General features: G+C 39.5%; 1 protein-coding gene across 2 annotated transcripts in view; it reads right to left on the minus strand.

The window, feature by feature from the left end:
- LOC109301523 (sodium channel protein type 2 subunit alpha-like) overlaps positions 1 to 17918 on the minus strand; it is a 140090-nt gene that overhangs the window by 16474 nt on the left and 105698 nt on the right. For both annotated transcript variants that reach the window (XM_019522746.1, XM_019522745.1), the window contains exons 20-25: positions 13056 to 13178; positions 9524 to 9805; positions 5770 to 5823; positions 4156 to 4293; positions 2481 to 2585; positions 1147 to 1417 (exon numbers count right to left, since the gene is read on the minus strand). In XM_019522746.1, the coding sequence (XP_019378291.1) occupies positions 1147 to 1417; positions 2481 to 2585; positions 4156 to 4293; positions 5770 to 5823; positions 9524 to 9805; positions 13056 to 13178 (973 nt within the window). The remainder of the gene's footprint in view (positions 1 to 1146; positions 1418 to 2480; positions 2586 to 4155; positions 4294 to 5769; positions 5824 to 9523; positions 9806 to 13055; positions 13179 to 17918) is intronic.

Consider the following 17918-nt stretch of genomic DNA (forward strand, 5'->3'; position numbering starts at 1 on the left):
TTCAGGTCTCGTAGCCTCTCCTCATAGGGCCTGCCCCTGATCATGCAAGTGGCCCTCCTCTGGACCCTCTCCATGTTGTCCACATCCCTCTTGAAGTGCGGCGCCCAGAACTGGACGCAGTACTCCAGCTGCAGCCTGACCAGTGCTGCACAGAGGGGGAGTACCACCTCCTTGGACCTGCTTGAGATGCATCTGTGGATGCATGACAGGGTGCGGTCGGCCTTCCTGACTGTATCCCCACACTGCTGGCCCATGTTCATCTTGGCATCAATGATGACTCCAAGATCCTTTTCTGCCTCTGCACTGACGAGAAGGGAGTTCGCCTGCCTGTAGGTGTGGTGCTGGTTCTTCCTACCATAATTAATATGGTAATTATGAAAAGGTTATGCTGCAGAAAGTCTATAGATAACATTTTTTCCTTCCGTGACATTATGAAACAAAAAGGACGCTCTGGATTAAAATTGAAGTGAACATAAGAAAAAAAGAATAGAGAAAAGGTAACTTCTGGTTGGCAATCTAAACTCTGCACTTATTACTAAGGAAGCCTGGAACCATACATTTGTCTCATGGAGTTCATTAGTTCTTACACCTGAGCCTAGTGCAATCCTTTTATATCAAAGAGTACCAGCAGTTAAAAGTAAGGTGAACTCATGCAAATTGTAGGAAGCGATAAAGCAGTCTCAGAGACTCCAGTAAAACAGTTCCATGCCTTGAAGAAAATTGAAATCTTATAAACTGCAATATGGAAATGTACTACTTTTTAAATAACAGACCTCTAAATATTCTTGGAGGCTCTATTTAACCTCCATACTCTTCATTTTGCTAATTAATGCACCTTTATGATTAGTTGATATGAGCCACTGAATATATTTATTTATAAATTATGGTGTAATAATAATGTGAAGCAAGCACCCTCTTTAAGATTCTGACATTAAAAATTAAATAAATGATACCAATTTGGTAAAAATGATCTTATTGTATGCATAGTGTATTTATAAAAATAAAAATCTATAGACTTGCCTTATCTGAATAAATTTATAAGCCATATCACAAATAACAAGGCTGTGTGTATGGTACTATAAAATCCTTAAACAGATGTTCACTTTCTCCTCATTTAAAATCTTATTGAAAATGAATTGCTCTTACCTACTATGGAAAGAATGACAACCACAAAATCGAATATGTTCCAGCCTATGGTAAAGTAATAATGACGGAGTGAGATCAGTTTCAGGACACATTCTCCAGTGAAAAGGATAATGAACACCAGGTTAATCCGAGATAAAATAGTTTCCATATCTTTACTCTGATCATCTGTTTCTACCATCATTGTAACCATGTTAAGGCAGATAAGAATCATGATGCTGATATCAAATACTTGCTTTGTTACAAAATCAAATACCATGCCTTGGAATTTGTTCTGCCAAAAACAAAACAAAACAAAACAAAACAAAACAAAACATTAGAAATACTTTTGGTACCCTGAAAATACCCTTTTTCTTTATAAACTGCAAATTAAAGAATAGCAGTTTTATAGCACATATTGGCTTTGCAGAACAGGAACAACTTGCAACTGATCTGGTAACATCATTTTCCTACTACATGCTGCCTGAGGTGTGCTAGAAAGGAGTCACCATTTGTTGGAGAGGCATAATGCCACCTGGTTAAAATGTGATGGCAATAATGTAGGAAATTAAGATTAGTCAAAACAAAAGAAATGGCAGTGACTTAGTCAAGAAGGAGCCAATTTATTATTTGTCATAGCTATTTTCACCACTTTTTGCTCCAGGGTTGTACACATTCTATATTTCTGGAACTGCCTTGTAGTTGCTGATTTGATTGTATTAGTTAATTTGTTACAGCTTTAATCCATTATACTGGGTATTTTCTGCAATATGTATCACTTCCCAACTTTCCAAAAGGGTTCAGCAAACTATACACTATGAGGTGCACAACGACTCTCCCCATATCCACTGTCATGTTCTTACTACATTTCTTTAGAATTGAGACTGACTAGGATCTTTGTGCCTAAGGCATGCCAGTTTGCCACTATTGCCCTTCCTATTTGCTGGTATTCTGGGAACCACCCGACAGGACTGGTGCATTCCCATTTCTTACAGAGGTCTTCTGGATCAGCAGAGGGGTAGAAGTCAGTGTTAGAAAGTACCATCTATTGCTGCAAAACAAGAAGAGCCAATAAACAGCTGAAATTCCCCATGCCTGTTCTGGGACTTAGGTGGTAAATCCTGACATTTATTGCAGGTGCCTAAGAAATTTGTACTTTGTATGCCCAATGTACATACTTTAAACCACAATTAAGAAAAACCCCCAGTTACTCTTACATGCTAAACTAACAAGAAGTGAGGAAAATTTCCTAGCTCTGGGAAAAAAACAGGAAAAATGGCTTCCTTGGCAAAACAGCCTCAACTACAGTCTTACATAGGCATTAAATGCTAGCGGAGTGAAGACAGAATCACTCTTACCACTGGTCTAGGTATAGGTTTTTGTGGTTTTTTGGACCCTAGTTTCTTCATTGCATTGTAATATTTCTTCTGCTCTTCTGTCATAAATATGTCTTGACCTCCAAAGTAAAGAAATGAGATAAAAATTGTTACAACCATGTTTTGGCTATAGCCTTTATGTAAGTATGCACCATATCATTTAGTTATGGATATTATTGAATTTATATTTGAGTCATAAGTTAAGATTTTGATTTTCAGGTATTTATATGCTGGAATTTTGTTTTGAACAGTATTAAGCATAATAGTGGTGTGACTGACTTTTCAGCAACTTTTCTCAGTCCCGGACGCTGAAAGTGCATCCTAGGGAAGGAGTGTGTTTGGGACATCACGCTGTTTTTGTAGTCTCTGATTGTTGAAATGGCTCTTAAGGTTGCAGCCAGCCATTTGCAAATTGGGGAATCCTTGATACTGCTCTAGTTTGTGTGGAGGCCCAGTCCTGGTTGACTCCAGGGTTAGGCAGGTTGAGAATGAATGGTTAAAAAAACAAAACAAAAAACCACCTTTGAAAAATTCTGTGCCCCAGTTCTCAGCTTTGCCAAGAAAGCAACATGGTTCTAGCCCAGAATTGAGATCATAATGGATAAAATTGGTTTAGGAGAAATGAGGAGATATCCAGGGGCAATCGTAGATTATGTCAGAGGAAAACGTGAAGTAAAAAAATGCAGAGCCTTTAGTGTGTGTGTGTGTGTGTGTATATGTGTTTTATCATTCGTTTCTATTTGTATTTACAAAGTCTGTTGGTCAAATGCCCAGTGGCTTCATTTGTGGGAGTTTTCAGTATTCTCACATGTTCACAGTTCACTGTGGGCATAAATAGATATCCAGACTCAGTGTCAGTCCCTCAGTGGCTGCTACACTGGAAGTTTAAGCTCAAGTTATGGCATTTGTTGACTGAATCTTTTGAAATTTTTTTTTTGGTCTGTACTTGTTCTGAGCAGAGAAATGGAAGGTTTAAAAATATCCATATCACAACATCTATTTTTATGATTCATGGCTCAATTTTACCTTAGTTTTGCTGGAAGAAAAACTGAAAGGTTTTTATTGCTTGTTTTTTCTGACTGGTTGATAAGAAGGGCTTCAGTTTAGGCCATACAATTTTCACAGCAGATGCAATGATTTATGATGGAGCTCAAACTTTTAGCTTCACTAGAAGACTTAGGTGTCTCAGAATCCTAGAGACTCCTTTTTTCATTAAAATGTTTTAAAACCACTTGAAAGTTAAGTAGTTGCAGCAAAAAAAATAAAAATTCTCCTTTTCCTTTTTTGTACTATTATTAAAAAATCTCTCATAAGGCATAAATTAGAAAAGAGTAAATATGGCTTACAAATTCTTCCCATCTCCTATAAATTTGTGTGGATTAAAAATCATGGGACTTAGTCCTGCAAGTCCTAACTCACAAAATACATCATCACAGTCATACCCACAGCAGCAAATTATGTTACAAAATAGGTGCGTAAGGCGATTTCTCTTTTTTTTTTTTTTTTAGAAATAAGTATTTGAAATAAATGGTGTCAACATCTTCACAATGCATGAGCCATTTTTTTTTTGTAAGGAATGATTTGAAAGGAAATAGGCTTAGAGTGGATAGCTTTTTGTTTACTTTTATAGCAGTAAAAAAATATTTTAAATACTTATCTTCTTTTTTTGTTGGTTGAAGTTATCGATGATAACACCAATGAAAAGGTTTAAGGTAAAGAATGATCCAAAGATAATAAAGATGACAAAGTAAAGATACATGTACAAGTTATCCTCATACTTTGGCTGATCTTGGACCTACAAAATATAATCAATTGATATATAATCTATATGCTGAGTGTCTAATTTTTTTCATTTATAAAACAGCAACATGTGGGAAGCACTTGGACTATCTAAAGCTTTATCTATGAAATATATTTTCTTTTGTAATACTAAGCTTTATGATATCTCTTTCTATGTCTCCTTCTACAGACAGAAAAAGAGAAATAGAAGTCCTAGCATGGTGAAAACAGGGAGTAGGAGAAGAATGGGAAATGCATCATCTTTACTCAGTGACACATTGCAGCCATTAATGCTTTTCATTTTAGCAACCTAAGTTTAAGTATCCTCTTATTTGTATATGTATACATTTGCATATTCAGAGCCATTTAAACCATGGAGAGGTTTACAGCCCTCTATTACATCCCCTGCCCCCCATCCACATTGGAGTGCTTCAGAATTGCCACAGTTGCATGAAGCAGCATACTTTCCAGCCAAGATGCAAAGCCAGGGTCCTGCAGCTCTGTTCCCCCCTCCCCCCAAGAGTTGTGGCGAAGTGGGATGGGTAGCCAATCAGCACTTTCTTGTGCACTCAGTCTCTTTTTTAGGGTGCTTCATAAGGTATATTGCTTTCTGCTCACTGTTTGAAGTGCTTCAAATGTTACTTCTATCCAGGACCTGAGAGAGGCCAGTTGTGGTAGATTCCCATTTCCTATTGTTTGTTTGGAGTCTGTTAGATAGACTTCATCCTTCCCCCAACCATAATATTCATTATTTCATTTCAATTCATTATTCATTTCTGTCACAACTGTTCTAGCCTCTGCTTCCACATCTGTATTCTCAAGGTACATTGACAGTGCACAATACAATGTGCAATGAAACAGGGTAGATTAACTCAAGTCAAATGCCATGCTAACACACCTATGTTCTTATTGGTACCTCAGTTAGCTCACTGAGAGCTAGTTTGGGTAACTTTACACAGCACCGCATTTTAGACAAAGTGCTGTGTAGGAATCCTTTTAACTTTCTGGGGCAGCCAAGCTAAGGTTCTGCTCCTTTGATACATTTTCAGGTGATCTTCAAACATGAAAAGTCATTTGCGCTTAAAGTTGGATAACATATAGCGCTCTGTGTAGTATATTTCTCTAAAAATAATGTATACTTTTTCAGCAATTTATGCTGATGATTTAACAAATAAAGTGTTAAAACACCATCACCTGTAGTCTTTAAAATGAGACTGGATATTTTTCTGAAAGGCAGTCTACATAAATTAAAACAAACACAGATTATAAGTTTGATAGAAGTAAGGAAGACTAACGCTCTCCAATACAGGACTCCAGGGTAACATTCTATCACGTGTTACATAGGAAATCACATTAGATAATTTAAATAGTCACTGAAAAAAATCTCTGAATGTGTGTGTAATGTTGTTGGTGTGTTTGGTTTTTTTAAATTTCACTATCTATGTAGTATACCAGCATATGGTCAATTAATGGTCTGAGAACTTATACTTACATCTCGTGAATCAACAGCTGCATACATAATATCCATCCATCCTTTGAATGTAGCCTAAAATAGAACACATGTGTTCACCTTCCCTGTAAAAATCCAGGCTCTAGAGAATTACTGGGGTTCAGCATTTAATAACAAATTCATATCAGCAATGTACACACTATACTGAAAAATAGGGTATAATAAAAGATATTTATTTAGCCATATTCTCTTCACTTTCTTCATAAATAGTTATCAGACAATCTAAAATGCTCAAAGTATGTTTCAGCAGTATAGTTTGTAGCCATGTTGGTCTAAAGACATAGGCAGACAAAGTTATTTGGCTAAATCCGATATTTGTCATTAGACCAACTGAAATAGCTGGGAAAAAAATCTTCTTTGCAAACTTTCAGGTACAAATGCCCTTCATCAGGCTGAGGAAGCATCTGCAGTTTGCCTGTGCTCTTCCTGGATGTAATAGGAAAAAAAGCCAGAAGCCAATATGCATGTGAGAAAGCTAGTCAATGAAAACGTAAATTGAGGTAGTCAATGGGTGAGAGACAGGTCAGGGGAAGGGGGGAAAAGGGGGATGAATATAGCTGGGAAATGGTAGAGAGGTTACCTGGGGAGTTAGATGTCAGGCAGGTTATGATGTATCATACATCCAGTGTCTATTAGGTCATTATTTTTTGTATCTAGTAAATTGATAAAGTTAAGTTTGTAGCCTTGTCTGTGAAAGGTGTTTTGTAAAGTCCCTTTGAGGATTAGAATTGAGAGATTGGAGACAGAAAAATTTTCTTGTGAAAAATGTGCTCCCATATGTAGTTGAGTATTCCTGTCTTTGATGGATTTTCAGTGTGTGTTCATTCTGGTGCGCAGTTGTTCTTTGGTTTCTCCTACATATTTTCCATCAGGACATTTAATGCACTGGATGAGATACTACATTTCTGAAGGTGCAGGTGTAAGATCCAGGAATCTTGATGGTTCTGTTGTGAAGGATAGTAGTTGTGGGGGTGGTGATATGTTGGCAGATTCTTATGCCTCCCCCTCAAGGAACATTTGCACAAACAAAATGAATCCACTTCCAACACTTTCAACATTCCTGGATCTTATATCTGCATCTCCAGAAATGTTATATATCTCATCCAGTGCACTACATGCCCTGCTGAGAAATATATAGAAGAAACCAAACAACTGTGCACCAGAATGAATGCACCCTGAATATCCATCAAAGACAGGAATACCCAATTACATCTGAGAGTACATTTCTCACAAGAAAATCTTTCTTGCTCCAATCTCTCAGTTCTAATCCTCAAAGGGACTTTACAAAACACCTTTCACAGATGAGCCTACAAATTTCACTTCGTCAACATGCTGGATACAAAAAACCATGGGATAAATAGACATGGGATTTATGACACGTTATAACCTGCATAACATCTGACTCCTCAGGTAACCTCTTTATCATTTACCAGCTATATTCATCCCCCTTTTCCCCCCTCTTCCCCTGTGTCTCACCCATTGACTACCTCAATTTATGTTTTCACTGACTGGCTTTCTTGCATGTATACTGGCTTCTGGCTTTTTTACTATTCCATCCAGGAAGAGCATAGACAAACTGCAGATGCTTCCTCAGCCTGACGAAGGGCATTTGTACCTGAAAGCTTGCAAAGAGATTTTCCAAGTATTTCAGTTGATCTAATGAAAGATATTGGGTTTACCCAAAGAACCTTGTCTGCCCAAAGTATATGCATCTTTGTACATTATCTCTTCACTTTGGGTGCAGGTGCATATTCAGACTTTGCTGTCAGAAGACTGCAGAGATTTTAGAAGATGTTTTTAAATGAAGAATTAATACAAATTAGGATCATATGTCACTAGGGCTAGAAGGGACTACATAAGATCATTTAGTCCAACCCCCTGCTCAAGGCAGGATCATCCCTGACTAAATCATTCCTATCTATTACTTTCCAGAAGCTGCAGTTCTTCAAGATATGTCATTCCTTTTCCTATCCACTGAGGGTGCACATGGGCCTCAAGCATTTGAGATCAAAACATTTTTTGTTCTAGCTGTACCTATATATAGTATGTATGTGTCCTGCCTCTCCCTCCTGTGAGGCTACCAAGATACTTTAAGCCCATTCTTCCTTTCGTTTTGTGACCACGAAGTAATCATTATAGGACAATTTTGTTCTGTGGGAACCTCTTCTATGACTTCCAGATCCAGGTGGAAGGGGACTACCTGTCAAAGTAAAATCTCATGAGAAGTGTCCCTAAAAGAAAATGTGGACATGAGGTTTGGATACAGGCACCATGCTGAACTGGATAGTATAGCTAAGGTGTTTAAGACTCACTAGGTGTGTCTACACAAGACACTTTACTTGAGATCAGATCAAATTACTGCCTACACGTACAGATGCTTAGTACGTGTAAGTACTGAAAAATAATTTGTTCTAATCATGAGTAAATTTGCTACCTGTAAATACAAGTAGCAAATTTGGTCATGATTAGTTAATGCGCTGTACGGCACATGCAGATGGCTGAAAGATGGAAATTTGCTCCTGGGCAGCAGGGGGTGGGAGATTGCTTCCTGCCCTTGGGAGCTGTCTGCTGCCGGGGCAGGCTCCACCACTGGAGCCCAGAAAGGAACAACGTCCCCATGCCCCAGCAGCAGGGAGCTCCCACTCCCCCTCCCTGATTGCGATCACGAGGAGGGGGCTGGGGAGTCTGTTCCCAGCCCCAGCTCAGTGATCACTGGGTGGGGACTGGGAACAATCTCTGCTGAAATCTGTCCTGGTCAGGGTCAGGTCCCAGCCCTGTGCCCCAATCAGGGAATAGTGATGTGGGGCTTGGAAACAGCTGCAGGGGAGGGGCAGGTCCCAGCCCCCTACCCTGATGGACACTCTTAGTCCCTCCCCTGCAGCTCTTTCCAAGCCCCCTGCCCCTGACTAGGGAGCCAGGGCCAGGAGCTCCCTGCTGCTGGGGCAGGGATACATTGTTCCCATTGGGCTCTGGGGGTGGAGCCCCCCCAAGCGGCAGGCAGCTTCTGGCACCAGGAAGCAACCTCCTAGCCCTGTGGTCCCTGTCAGCCCCTGGACTAGCACCCATGGGGAACCTAGAGCTCCCCCTAGCTGCTGCAGAGGGCTGGTGCAGGGCTGGAGGGGGTGGGACCAGACTGCAGCAAATCTGTGTAGATGCCTGCCCAGGCATCTAGAGTAAACCCACCCTGCAGCATTTGCATGTTTAGTCACACACACTGGATCTAATCCAATGGATGGAAGGATAGGCAGCTGTTGTTCTAGGTATGTCTAGGCATTTTATCTGGGAGAAAAAGGCTTGCATGTTTTCACTTTAGTGTGCAAGAGTGAAAGGCCTGAGCTTCATCCTACTGGTCAAGCAGTCAGCTTGAATTCCTGCCCTCTTCCAAAACACACCCAGAAGGAAGCTGAGATCCCAGGAGAAGGAGGGGGAAGACTATTAGAGATGCCACAGAAACTTTGCTGGCCTAGAGAAAGAATCCCTAATTATGGTTCTGCAGACAGGTGCAATTGTATTGTGCACCATTTAAAAGATTTTTTTTTTTTTTTAAATAAAAAATACTATAACCGGGGTTTGAAGATATCCTCTATACTTGTAGTGGGGAACACTCTTCCTGCCAGTAATACCTTAATTACTAGCAACAATTCAATATGTGTTTTTATGCATTCTAACAGTATATAAAAAAGCAATCATTTTGCTAATGAAAACAAAGCAACTCAAAAAATATGAATTTACTTACTACTTGAAGCAGAGCAAGATACCCAGCTCCTACGTTATCGAAGTTTACTTTTACATTTTTCCATCGGGCACTTTCATTTCTTTTTATAAGCTCTTCACACTGAGTATAATTGTCAACATCACTGACATCAAACATCTCACCAGTTGTAGTATTAACACAGTGGTAAAACTTGCCAGCAAACAGATTTACTCCCATGATACTGAAGATTAACCAGAATATAAGGCAGACCAAAAGCACATTCATGATGGATGGAATTGCTCCAACAAGGGCATTGACAACCACCTAATATACAAATTAAAGAAAAAAACCACAAATGTATCTCTTGCAATGAAAGAGTCAGGCATTTTCTTTAAGTTATATTAACATTTCTATAAAACTAATACTTCATATATTTCATTATAAAATATAGGTAGGAAAAATGATAAAACATTACGACAAAATCATATATTTAATGAAACCACAAAAAGTAAGAGCTAAAAATCTAAATGGAAAGGAAGAAAATGCAAAAAGTGTGAAAAGAAATAAAAGAAAACCTGGTAGTGGCAAGATGGATTCTTAGAACATTTGTGGTCTAGGAAAAAAAAAGAGAAAAACATTAAATATGAAAACATAAATAGAAATCTATAAACAGTGCAACAAAATATTGTTTTTAAAAGCTTAAAGAATGGTGGATAACATGGAAGGGTGATTTTGTAAAAAAAAAAAAAAAATACTGCACATCACACTACAAGTATAGGTGATTTTATTTTTTAGAGAGGAAAAATCAAATACTGTTGTATCTACACCTTATTCTGCTAAAAATCATATACAAAAGTAATATAAGCATTATGTACTTCATTTTGTCATTACATAAGTCATTTAATACCTGGACATTAAATGGGCTTATTCTCTGAACTTACCTAATGTAAAACTTGCACCTTTTTGTTAATTTGTTTTTTCTTCACTATATTTATTTTATATTAAGCAATTTTTCTAGGAAAAGATCCGAGTGTATTCAATGGAGCAAAAGATTTTTTTCACTATCTACAGTTTTCATTATCTCTACTTATTCTGTTTTATTCTTAGAGATGAAGCAACTGACAGAACAGCACATAAGGGCTAGACACAGAAATTACATACCAGTATAAGTGATCAGAACCAGTTAATTTCTGTAACACAACACAAGTTCAAAGCACATACACTACTTTCAAAATGGCTGAAACTGGTTTAAGATAAACTTGGATGGACATAGTATCAGACTTAACTGATTTAGGTTAAATTGTTTTATTGAGCTTCTGCCCCAGATGCCCTCCAGATTCAAGTTAACTCACAGTCCCCCAACATCCAAGGATGCATTGCAGGTGGGTGGGCTAGCCTTGGCCCAGTCTGTCTACTCCAGCTGAGCAGGGAGGCATGCTCTAGTGCCCCCTGGTGCTGGTCTGGGCCACTGCAGACATGTGGCTTCATTTCTGGAATCAAAAGTGAATGTCTGTTCACTTGCTTATTGGGTCAATCCATGCAGCTTAGACTAACCTGCAAAGATGGAATCAATTCAGCTGCAGGCTTTTTGACTGTCTGTACTTAGCCAAGCTATCTGCTAAGTCACGTGAAGCTGTGAGGTTGGTGGAGGTTACTGAATGGTTAATTTTATATGGCTTTGAACATTAATGCAATTTTGTGACCGAGGAACCTGATCCAAAGCCTGTTAAAATCAAGGGGAGTTTTTCCTTTCCTTCATTAGGTTTTAGATTAGGGGTATTTGTTATTTGCAAAGAACTATTATTTTATGTAGCTGCCCGGTCCAGAGGTCCTGGTCATTGTTCATTAATTTTATATATACGTCTGCTTGAGAGATATGCATACATACCCACCCCCATCAAGAAGTGCAGTATTGGAAACTGACAGGGCTTTTTTATATAGAAACTTAAAGATAGATTTGTAAGGCTATCTCTCAGTTACATATTATTATTCATGGTTCTCCACAAATTAGCATGGGCTTATACTTCAACAGAAATAGTGGGTGTTATTCTTAGGCAGACTGTCAAGATAAGGAACTCACAATAATTTCTTAAACAACGCAGAATTGGAGGGTTGCATGGGAAGAGAGGTAAGATCACATAGCCTCACCACAACTTCCTTAAACCTTAGGAGAAAAATACATATTTAAAATTAAATGTTGAGGGTGCAGGGGTGTGGTAGCTAAAAGACTTCAGCCATCTCTTTTCTTCTGTACTTTCATGGGCTATCACATCCATTTCCCCCTGTATTTATTAAGCTTCCTCCCCTAATTCTCCATTATTGATGCCACTCAAAAGCAGTGTACTTTTCCTCCTTGAGGTAGGAAGGAATCTTATGGCTCCTAACACATCTTTTTCTCCACTGCTGGCCATCTTCTTCACTACAGAACTTCTTAGCAGGGGATGGAGACTGGCCACAGAAATCAGGGGATACATCTCCCAAACAGACTGGGTAAAGAACTAGAATTCCTGATTTCTCAGTATGGTCTCTCTTCCTATTCAAACCCACAAATCTAACAGAAATTATAACAGCTTCAAGGCTGAAGTAACAGCTGTGTAGCCATGAGTAGACAGGATGATCTGTTTACAGTTTGACCTTCACAAGTAAACTCTGTGGGCACATCCAGATGTGTGTGGACATTTGGTTCCCTGGGGACAAGTAGTGGCAGCACACCATGCACCACCACTTCTTGTCCCCAGGCATGCAGCAAGTTGCCCAAGGTGGCCTAGAGGAGGCTGTGGCCAGCACTGTGCTGGCCCAAGCAAATTTATTTGGGGTCCTGGGGGCCTCCCAGAGCTGAGGTTATGGTGGTCCTGCTGGGCACAGTCTGGCCAGCAGCCACAGCACAGCTCCAAGTGTCCCAGCCCTGCTTTTAGCAGTACATGCTGCCCGAGCATGCGCTGCTTCACATTTTTTTTTCTGCAGTTGTTTTTTTTTTTGACCCCTGGATATCCTTGCAGTGCACAGAACTCCACACAAGTGCGCTCATTTGGATGCGTTGTGTGGGTTTGTGTGTGCACGTACTCACGCACCTACATGCAATATAAGCATGCTTATAAACAGTGTTCCTTTTCTCTGCCACAACTGTATGTATTTTCTGAGAGGAGTTCTGTGCAGTATACCTGGTATCATAGTATCATATTTAAAATGTGATTGTCATAGAAAAATAGCAGCCACAGTATATGAAATTTTGTAATCTCAGTTGTCAACATTTTTTTTAGCAGGTAATGATATAAAAACTATGCCTTTTCCACACATTGTCAGTGAACACATTAGGATGAATAATATATGTTAACAGTAGTTCCATAATATTTTAAAGAAGAATGCTGCAACCTCTGGGAAATAAAGTAACCTTAATGTCCGTGTCTTATATATATAGGCTGCTTACACTTTTTAAGTTATATGACAAAGTAGCCTTCTGTAGCCTCTGAAATTTAAAAAAGTATAATTCAACATTTTAACAGTGATTCCTAATTCTGAATACATATTTCATTTTTATTCATTCATTTTATCAGATTCTTTTGTTTTAACTCACCCTCATTCCTTCAAATCGTGACAAAGCTCTTAGAGGTCTCAAAGCTCTTAGTGTCCTTAGTGATTTAATGGCACCAAGTTCAGAATAGCCCAAGGCGTTGGCTACTAAACTTACCAATGAGACCTACAGAAAAATAGAATAACAATTGTAATTTTTTTCAGTCATTTCACATTGGGATACGATATATGCTACATAAGTTTCTTAAAAAGCATAAAGGTTTTCCCCAAGAAAAAAGTCTTTAAAAACCAAAGAAATAAAAAGACTTACAGACTACCTACTTATTGAACTCTACTTGCATAAAAATGGTCTTAAAATTCCATGTTTTGTTGGAGTTGTAAGGAACCATAATAACCCTGCTAAAATAGTTTCCAGTTTTATGTAGGGAAAAAAATACTGAATCACAAACATGAAACTTACAAAATCATGTGCTTAAGGAATACCAATTTAGATGCAGACCAAATTAATCAGCTGTTTTATTATTATTTATTATTTACAGTGTACATTAATCTGATTGAAAATAACTTTGCAATTAGTTCACTTAACTAGACCTTTCAATGGATAAAGTCTAAGGAAGAATTCATTTTTACAAAAGGAGGGGCTTATTTTATTGCTATGATAGTTACATTTGTAAAGGAACTTCTGTACTTTTTAAACATATTAGGAAAAAATCTTTCTATCACCTTTTCAGTAATAAGATAGAAGATTATTATTTTTGTCATTACGAAGCAGATTTAGAAGTCATTAAGGAGATTGGCTTTTTCCTGGGTGTTGCATATTTTTTGTATTTTTACAACTGATTTAGTGACCCTAAATGTCAATGGTGTCAAATTGCTTCAGGGGAAATTTAGGTTGGATATCAGGAAGAACTTTTTTCATTATCACAGTACTTAATCAAGATGATTAAGTATTGGAAAAGACTACCTAGAAAGGTTGCAGACTCTCCATCCCTATAAATATTCAAGAGCAGGTTAGACGGACAACCGCTTGTTTAGTCAGGGATAATCCTTCCTTGAGCTGGGTTTGGACTGGGGACCTCTTGAGGACCCTTCCAGCCCTATTATTCTATGCTTCTCTGGGGGAAAGTGGGAGAAGGAAGGGAGAGAGTGGGGCAGTGTCAAGCATTCTCACAACCCAAAGCTAGCAGATGTAGCAGGAAAGGATAGACCTGTTGGGTATAAGTTTCAGGTGAGAAGTGGTAAAAGAGAAAGTAGGAGGAGGCATGTTAAAGGGGAAGAAGAAGGAAGACCTATATGGTGAAGGAGAAAGAACCAAAGTGGTGTGAAGAAAAGGGAGTCTAGGCTAGTGGTGCTCAACCTTCTAGTTCTGCAGGCTGGATAAGTTGTGTGGAATAGGTCTGCAGGTCAGATCTTATATGTGGTCAGTTTGTGGGTGTGATCTCATGCACTGATCTGATCTCGCACACCAGATCTATCTGCACACCAGCCCAACCCTGAGCCCCACTGTGCACTGGCACAATCTAGTGCATGACTGATGCATATTCCTGGAGGCTGGGGAGGCCTGGCAACTGCCTGCAGGCGGCAGTGGCAGCAGTGGGGGTGTGGTGGCAGTGAGTGGGGACTGCTCACAGGCAGCTATGGTGACGTCGGTGGTGAAGATGGGCTGAGCAGACTCAGTGGCAGGGGGGGTGGCAAACAGCGGGTGGCAGGTGGGGACTGTCCACAGCCACCATTCACACTGTCAGTGGCACTGTTAGTGGCAGCAAGTGATGAATGGGGACCCTCCACAGCTGCTAGTGGCCATGTCAGCAGCGGGGGGTGGGGGGCAGCAACCACCCACAGAAGCCAGCGGCAGCTTCGGCAGTGGTCAATCTTGGGGGGGGCACATGCCCCCCTGTGCCCCCTCTACACCTTGCTTATGATCTAGTGCATAGGGTCATGTCATCTGGCTTGCAGGGCTTCCTACAGATCTGGACATTTGGCAGCTTAGGGCTGCAATTAAAGCTGTAGATGACATTGCCTCATGGGCTGAATCTGTCTTATGGGCCCAAGGTTAAGCACCATTAATTTAGGCTTTTAGCTCAGACTAAAGTGAAAACATATATAAGACAGAGAACAGTGAAAGAAGCCCAGAGTTACCTAGAATCCACAGAGATAGGCAGAGATGACCAGAGCAGGGTGCAGGGCCCAAGGCAAATCAGCCTGTGTGGGGCCCCACCCTCAGATGCAAGGAAGCCAGTGGCAGATTCAGCAGTGGGGTGGTGCTGAGCAGCCAGACATAAAGCTGGTGGCAGTTCGGAGGTGCCATAGCCGCTCTGCTTGGCTCTGTGGGCCCCCCACAAAGCATGGGGCCTAGGGTGCCCCAATTCACCCTCATCTGCCCCAGGGATAGCCCTGGAGATAGGATATTCTTTCACTTTTATTGCCGAAAATTATTTAGAAGTCTAGAATCATTAAACTATGGTGACAGTTACTTGCTTTCAAGAAATGAATCTCAGCATTTGAAGTGCCCTCGATAGATTATTTTTGGTGTTTTACATTGTGAATCTCTGTTGCATACTGTTGTTCACCTTTGGATAGTTATAGTTGAGATATGTGCTCTATGAATCATAAATCCAAGAAAGAACAAGCCAGGCCTCCCTTTACTTTCTTTTATGTGCCTCCAATCACAGTTCTTAGATAGTGAAAAATCAAGGGCAGATGGCATATGTAGGCGTAATATGTAAAAATAGAGAAGATATCAATGAATTATATAATGCTAAAGCACTGGGTTGGCACTTTTAAAGGAGTAGAATTAATTTAACTTTGCTACCATTTAGGTTGCTGATTTTGAAAATCCCACCTCTAGTGCATAGTAATGGTTAGACTGATTTGCACAGTATTGTTGTTGCTATGGATGTTCCAAAGGTATGAGATATCAGATTTGTGATGTAATATCTTTTTTTTTGTGCCAACTTGTAGCATGGGTGAGATAAATGGCAAGTATTTAGTTTTCAAGAAACCTTGTGGCTTATTTGAATTGATAACAGTTTATTTAATTCAACCTAATTATTATTAATGAATTTTCCCACATAAAAAAGTGTACAGTTATCCTCTATGGAGCAAAGAGAAGTTAGCAAGGGAGATTTGAAAGGTAAGTTAAAAGGAGCCATAAAATAGGAGTCTTTTTAAGTCCACATATGTTGGTACCTAGTAAAGTTAGGAATTTTTGTTCCTGGCCCTGTTTCCTGAAGACATAGCATCAGTTTCTTTGGAGGATAAAGACTGTGCATTAAGAGACAGAATTGTTGTCTTGTGAAAAATGTTCTCCTACTTTTTTAATTAATATTATAATAGTGAATGAATAATTCATAACATTCATCAGTAAATGAATTTCACTTCTTTCCATTTGCAAATTGTCCACAAATAGACTGTGATTTTTCTCATTTTTTAAAAATTAATCATATATTCTTGTCTAGGTAAGTATTATTCTATAATTTATTCATTTCAAGTATTCAAAATTTGCTTTCCTTAGACACCTAATTTTCCTGTTTTTGTGTTCTATTTCCTGACTGTTTAAGCTGAACTGTTAGAATGAGGTTTTGTTCATAAACAGTCATGAATTTGAAATTCATACTTGGCAAGCATTTTGTAATATTATCTTAAAATTGCCTCTAATATAGGTTTCCTGCGTGGGAACATCACCTAATTTCTCTGTATATGGATTTCCAAACTGTGATGGGGTGATAATACTGCCTTTATTTTGCAATTTTTGTGCCTGTTTACACTAGAAGTTCTTCAGGATATGCTATTGTATTCACATAAGGCATTTACCACAGACCTGATCTTGATATGGCCCCCTGGGTACTATTATAATATAAATAATAAAAACTAACAATACTTTTTAGAACATTTCTGCTGGGAAGCTAATTTTGTTTGCAAGTTAATAAAAAGATTGCAAGCACAGCCAAAGTGAATTAATTTAAATATTTGAACAAATAAGCATAGAACATTTTTAGCTGTATTCACCTAGCTTTAGCTTTAATAATACATAAGCTAGCAGTATGACCTATCTTTTTATATAACATCTAGTAAGCTTCATTTTTTTTTTTCATTTAATTGCTCAAAGATTACCTCTTTTGGAATTTCAACCTGTGTGAGCAGTTTAGATGCTGAGATATGGGAAGGTCAGCTCAATGGTTGTATTCAAATTACAGTTATACTAGCCAATTGCCCATCTAGAATGATGGGGGGGAGCGGGAGGGGATGGAGCCCCGTTCTCCCCACAGCCGGGCCTGCTCCCCACTTCCCTCCTGCTGCTTGGGGTCCGGGCCGACTCCCCCCCCTCCCTGCCGCAGCGGTGGGGGGAGGAGAGGAGCAGGCATGGGCCTGATGCAGGGGAGGACCTGGCCCAAGAGTGGGGAGAAGCCAGGCCGCCATAATGGTGGGGGGAGCATTGGGCCTAGACCAACCAGGCATTTGTCAGCCAATCAGAGTGTGAATAAAGTGTTATGGACAGACAGACAGACAGATTAAGGCTTTTATAATAGAATTGATGCACAACAGAATGCCTCAACAGACCATCCCCTTTCTTGTCTCCTTATATAACTCTAGTTTGGTCAGGTCTTCTCTAACTATAGCAGTGTCACACACAGAGAAATGTAATTTCTTAGCTAGGTTTGGGGATACGTAGGTCTATGCTGGTCAAAAGCTTTGCAAAATGTCATTTTTTGCCTGCTTGCCAAAAAGGTGGCGTATGCCCGGTGGAAGGGGGGTGAAATCTCCAAAGAGGAGTATACCTCCTCAGCTCGGGCCTGTAGGCGAGCTGTTAGGAAGGCCAAGGCGGACATGGAGCTCGGACTAGCGTCCAAGATTAAGGATAACAAAAAGTCCTTTTTCAAATATATTGGGAGGATGAAGAAGGTGC

The sequence above is a fragment of the Gavialis gangeticus genome, unplaced genomic scaffold, assembly GCF_001723915.1.
Source record: "Gavialis gangeticus isolate Ggan-Ray unplaced genomic scaffold, GavGan_comp1, whole genome shotgun sequence".
Lineage (NCBI taxonomy): Eukaryota > Metazoa > Chordata > Crocodylia > Gavialidae > Gavialis > Gavialis gangeticus.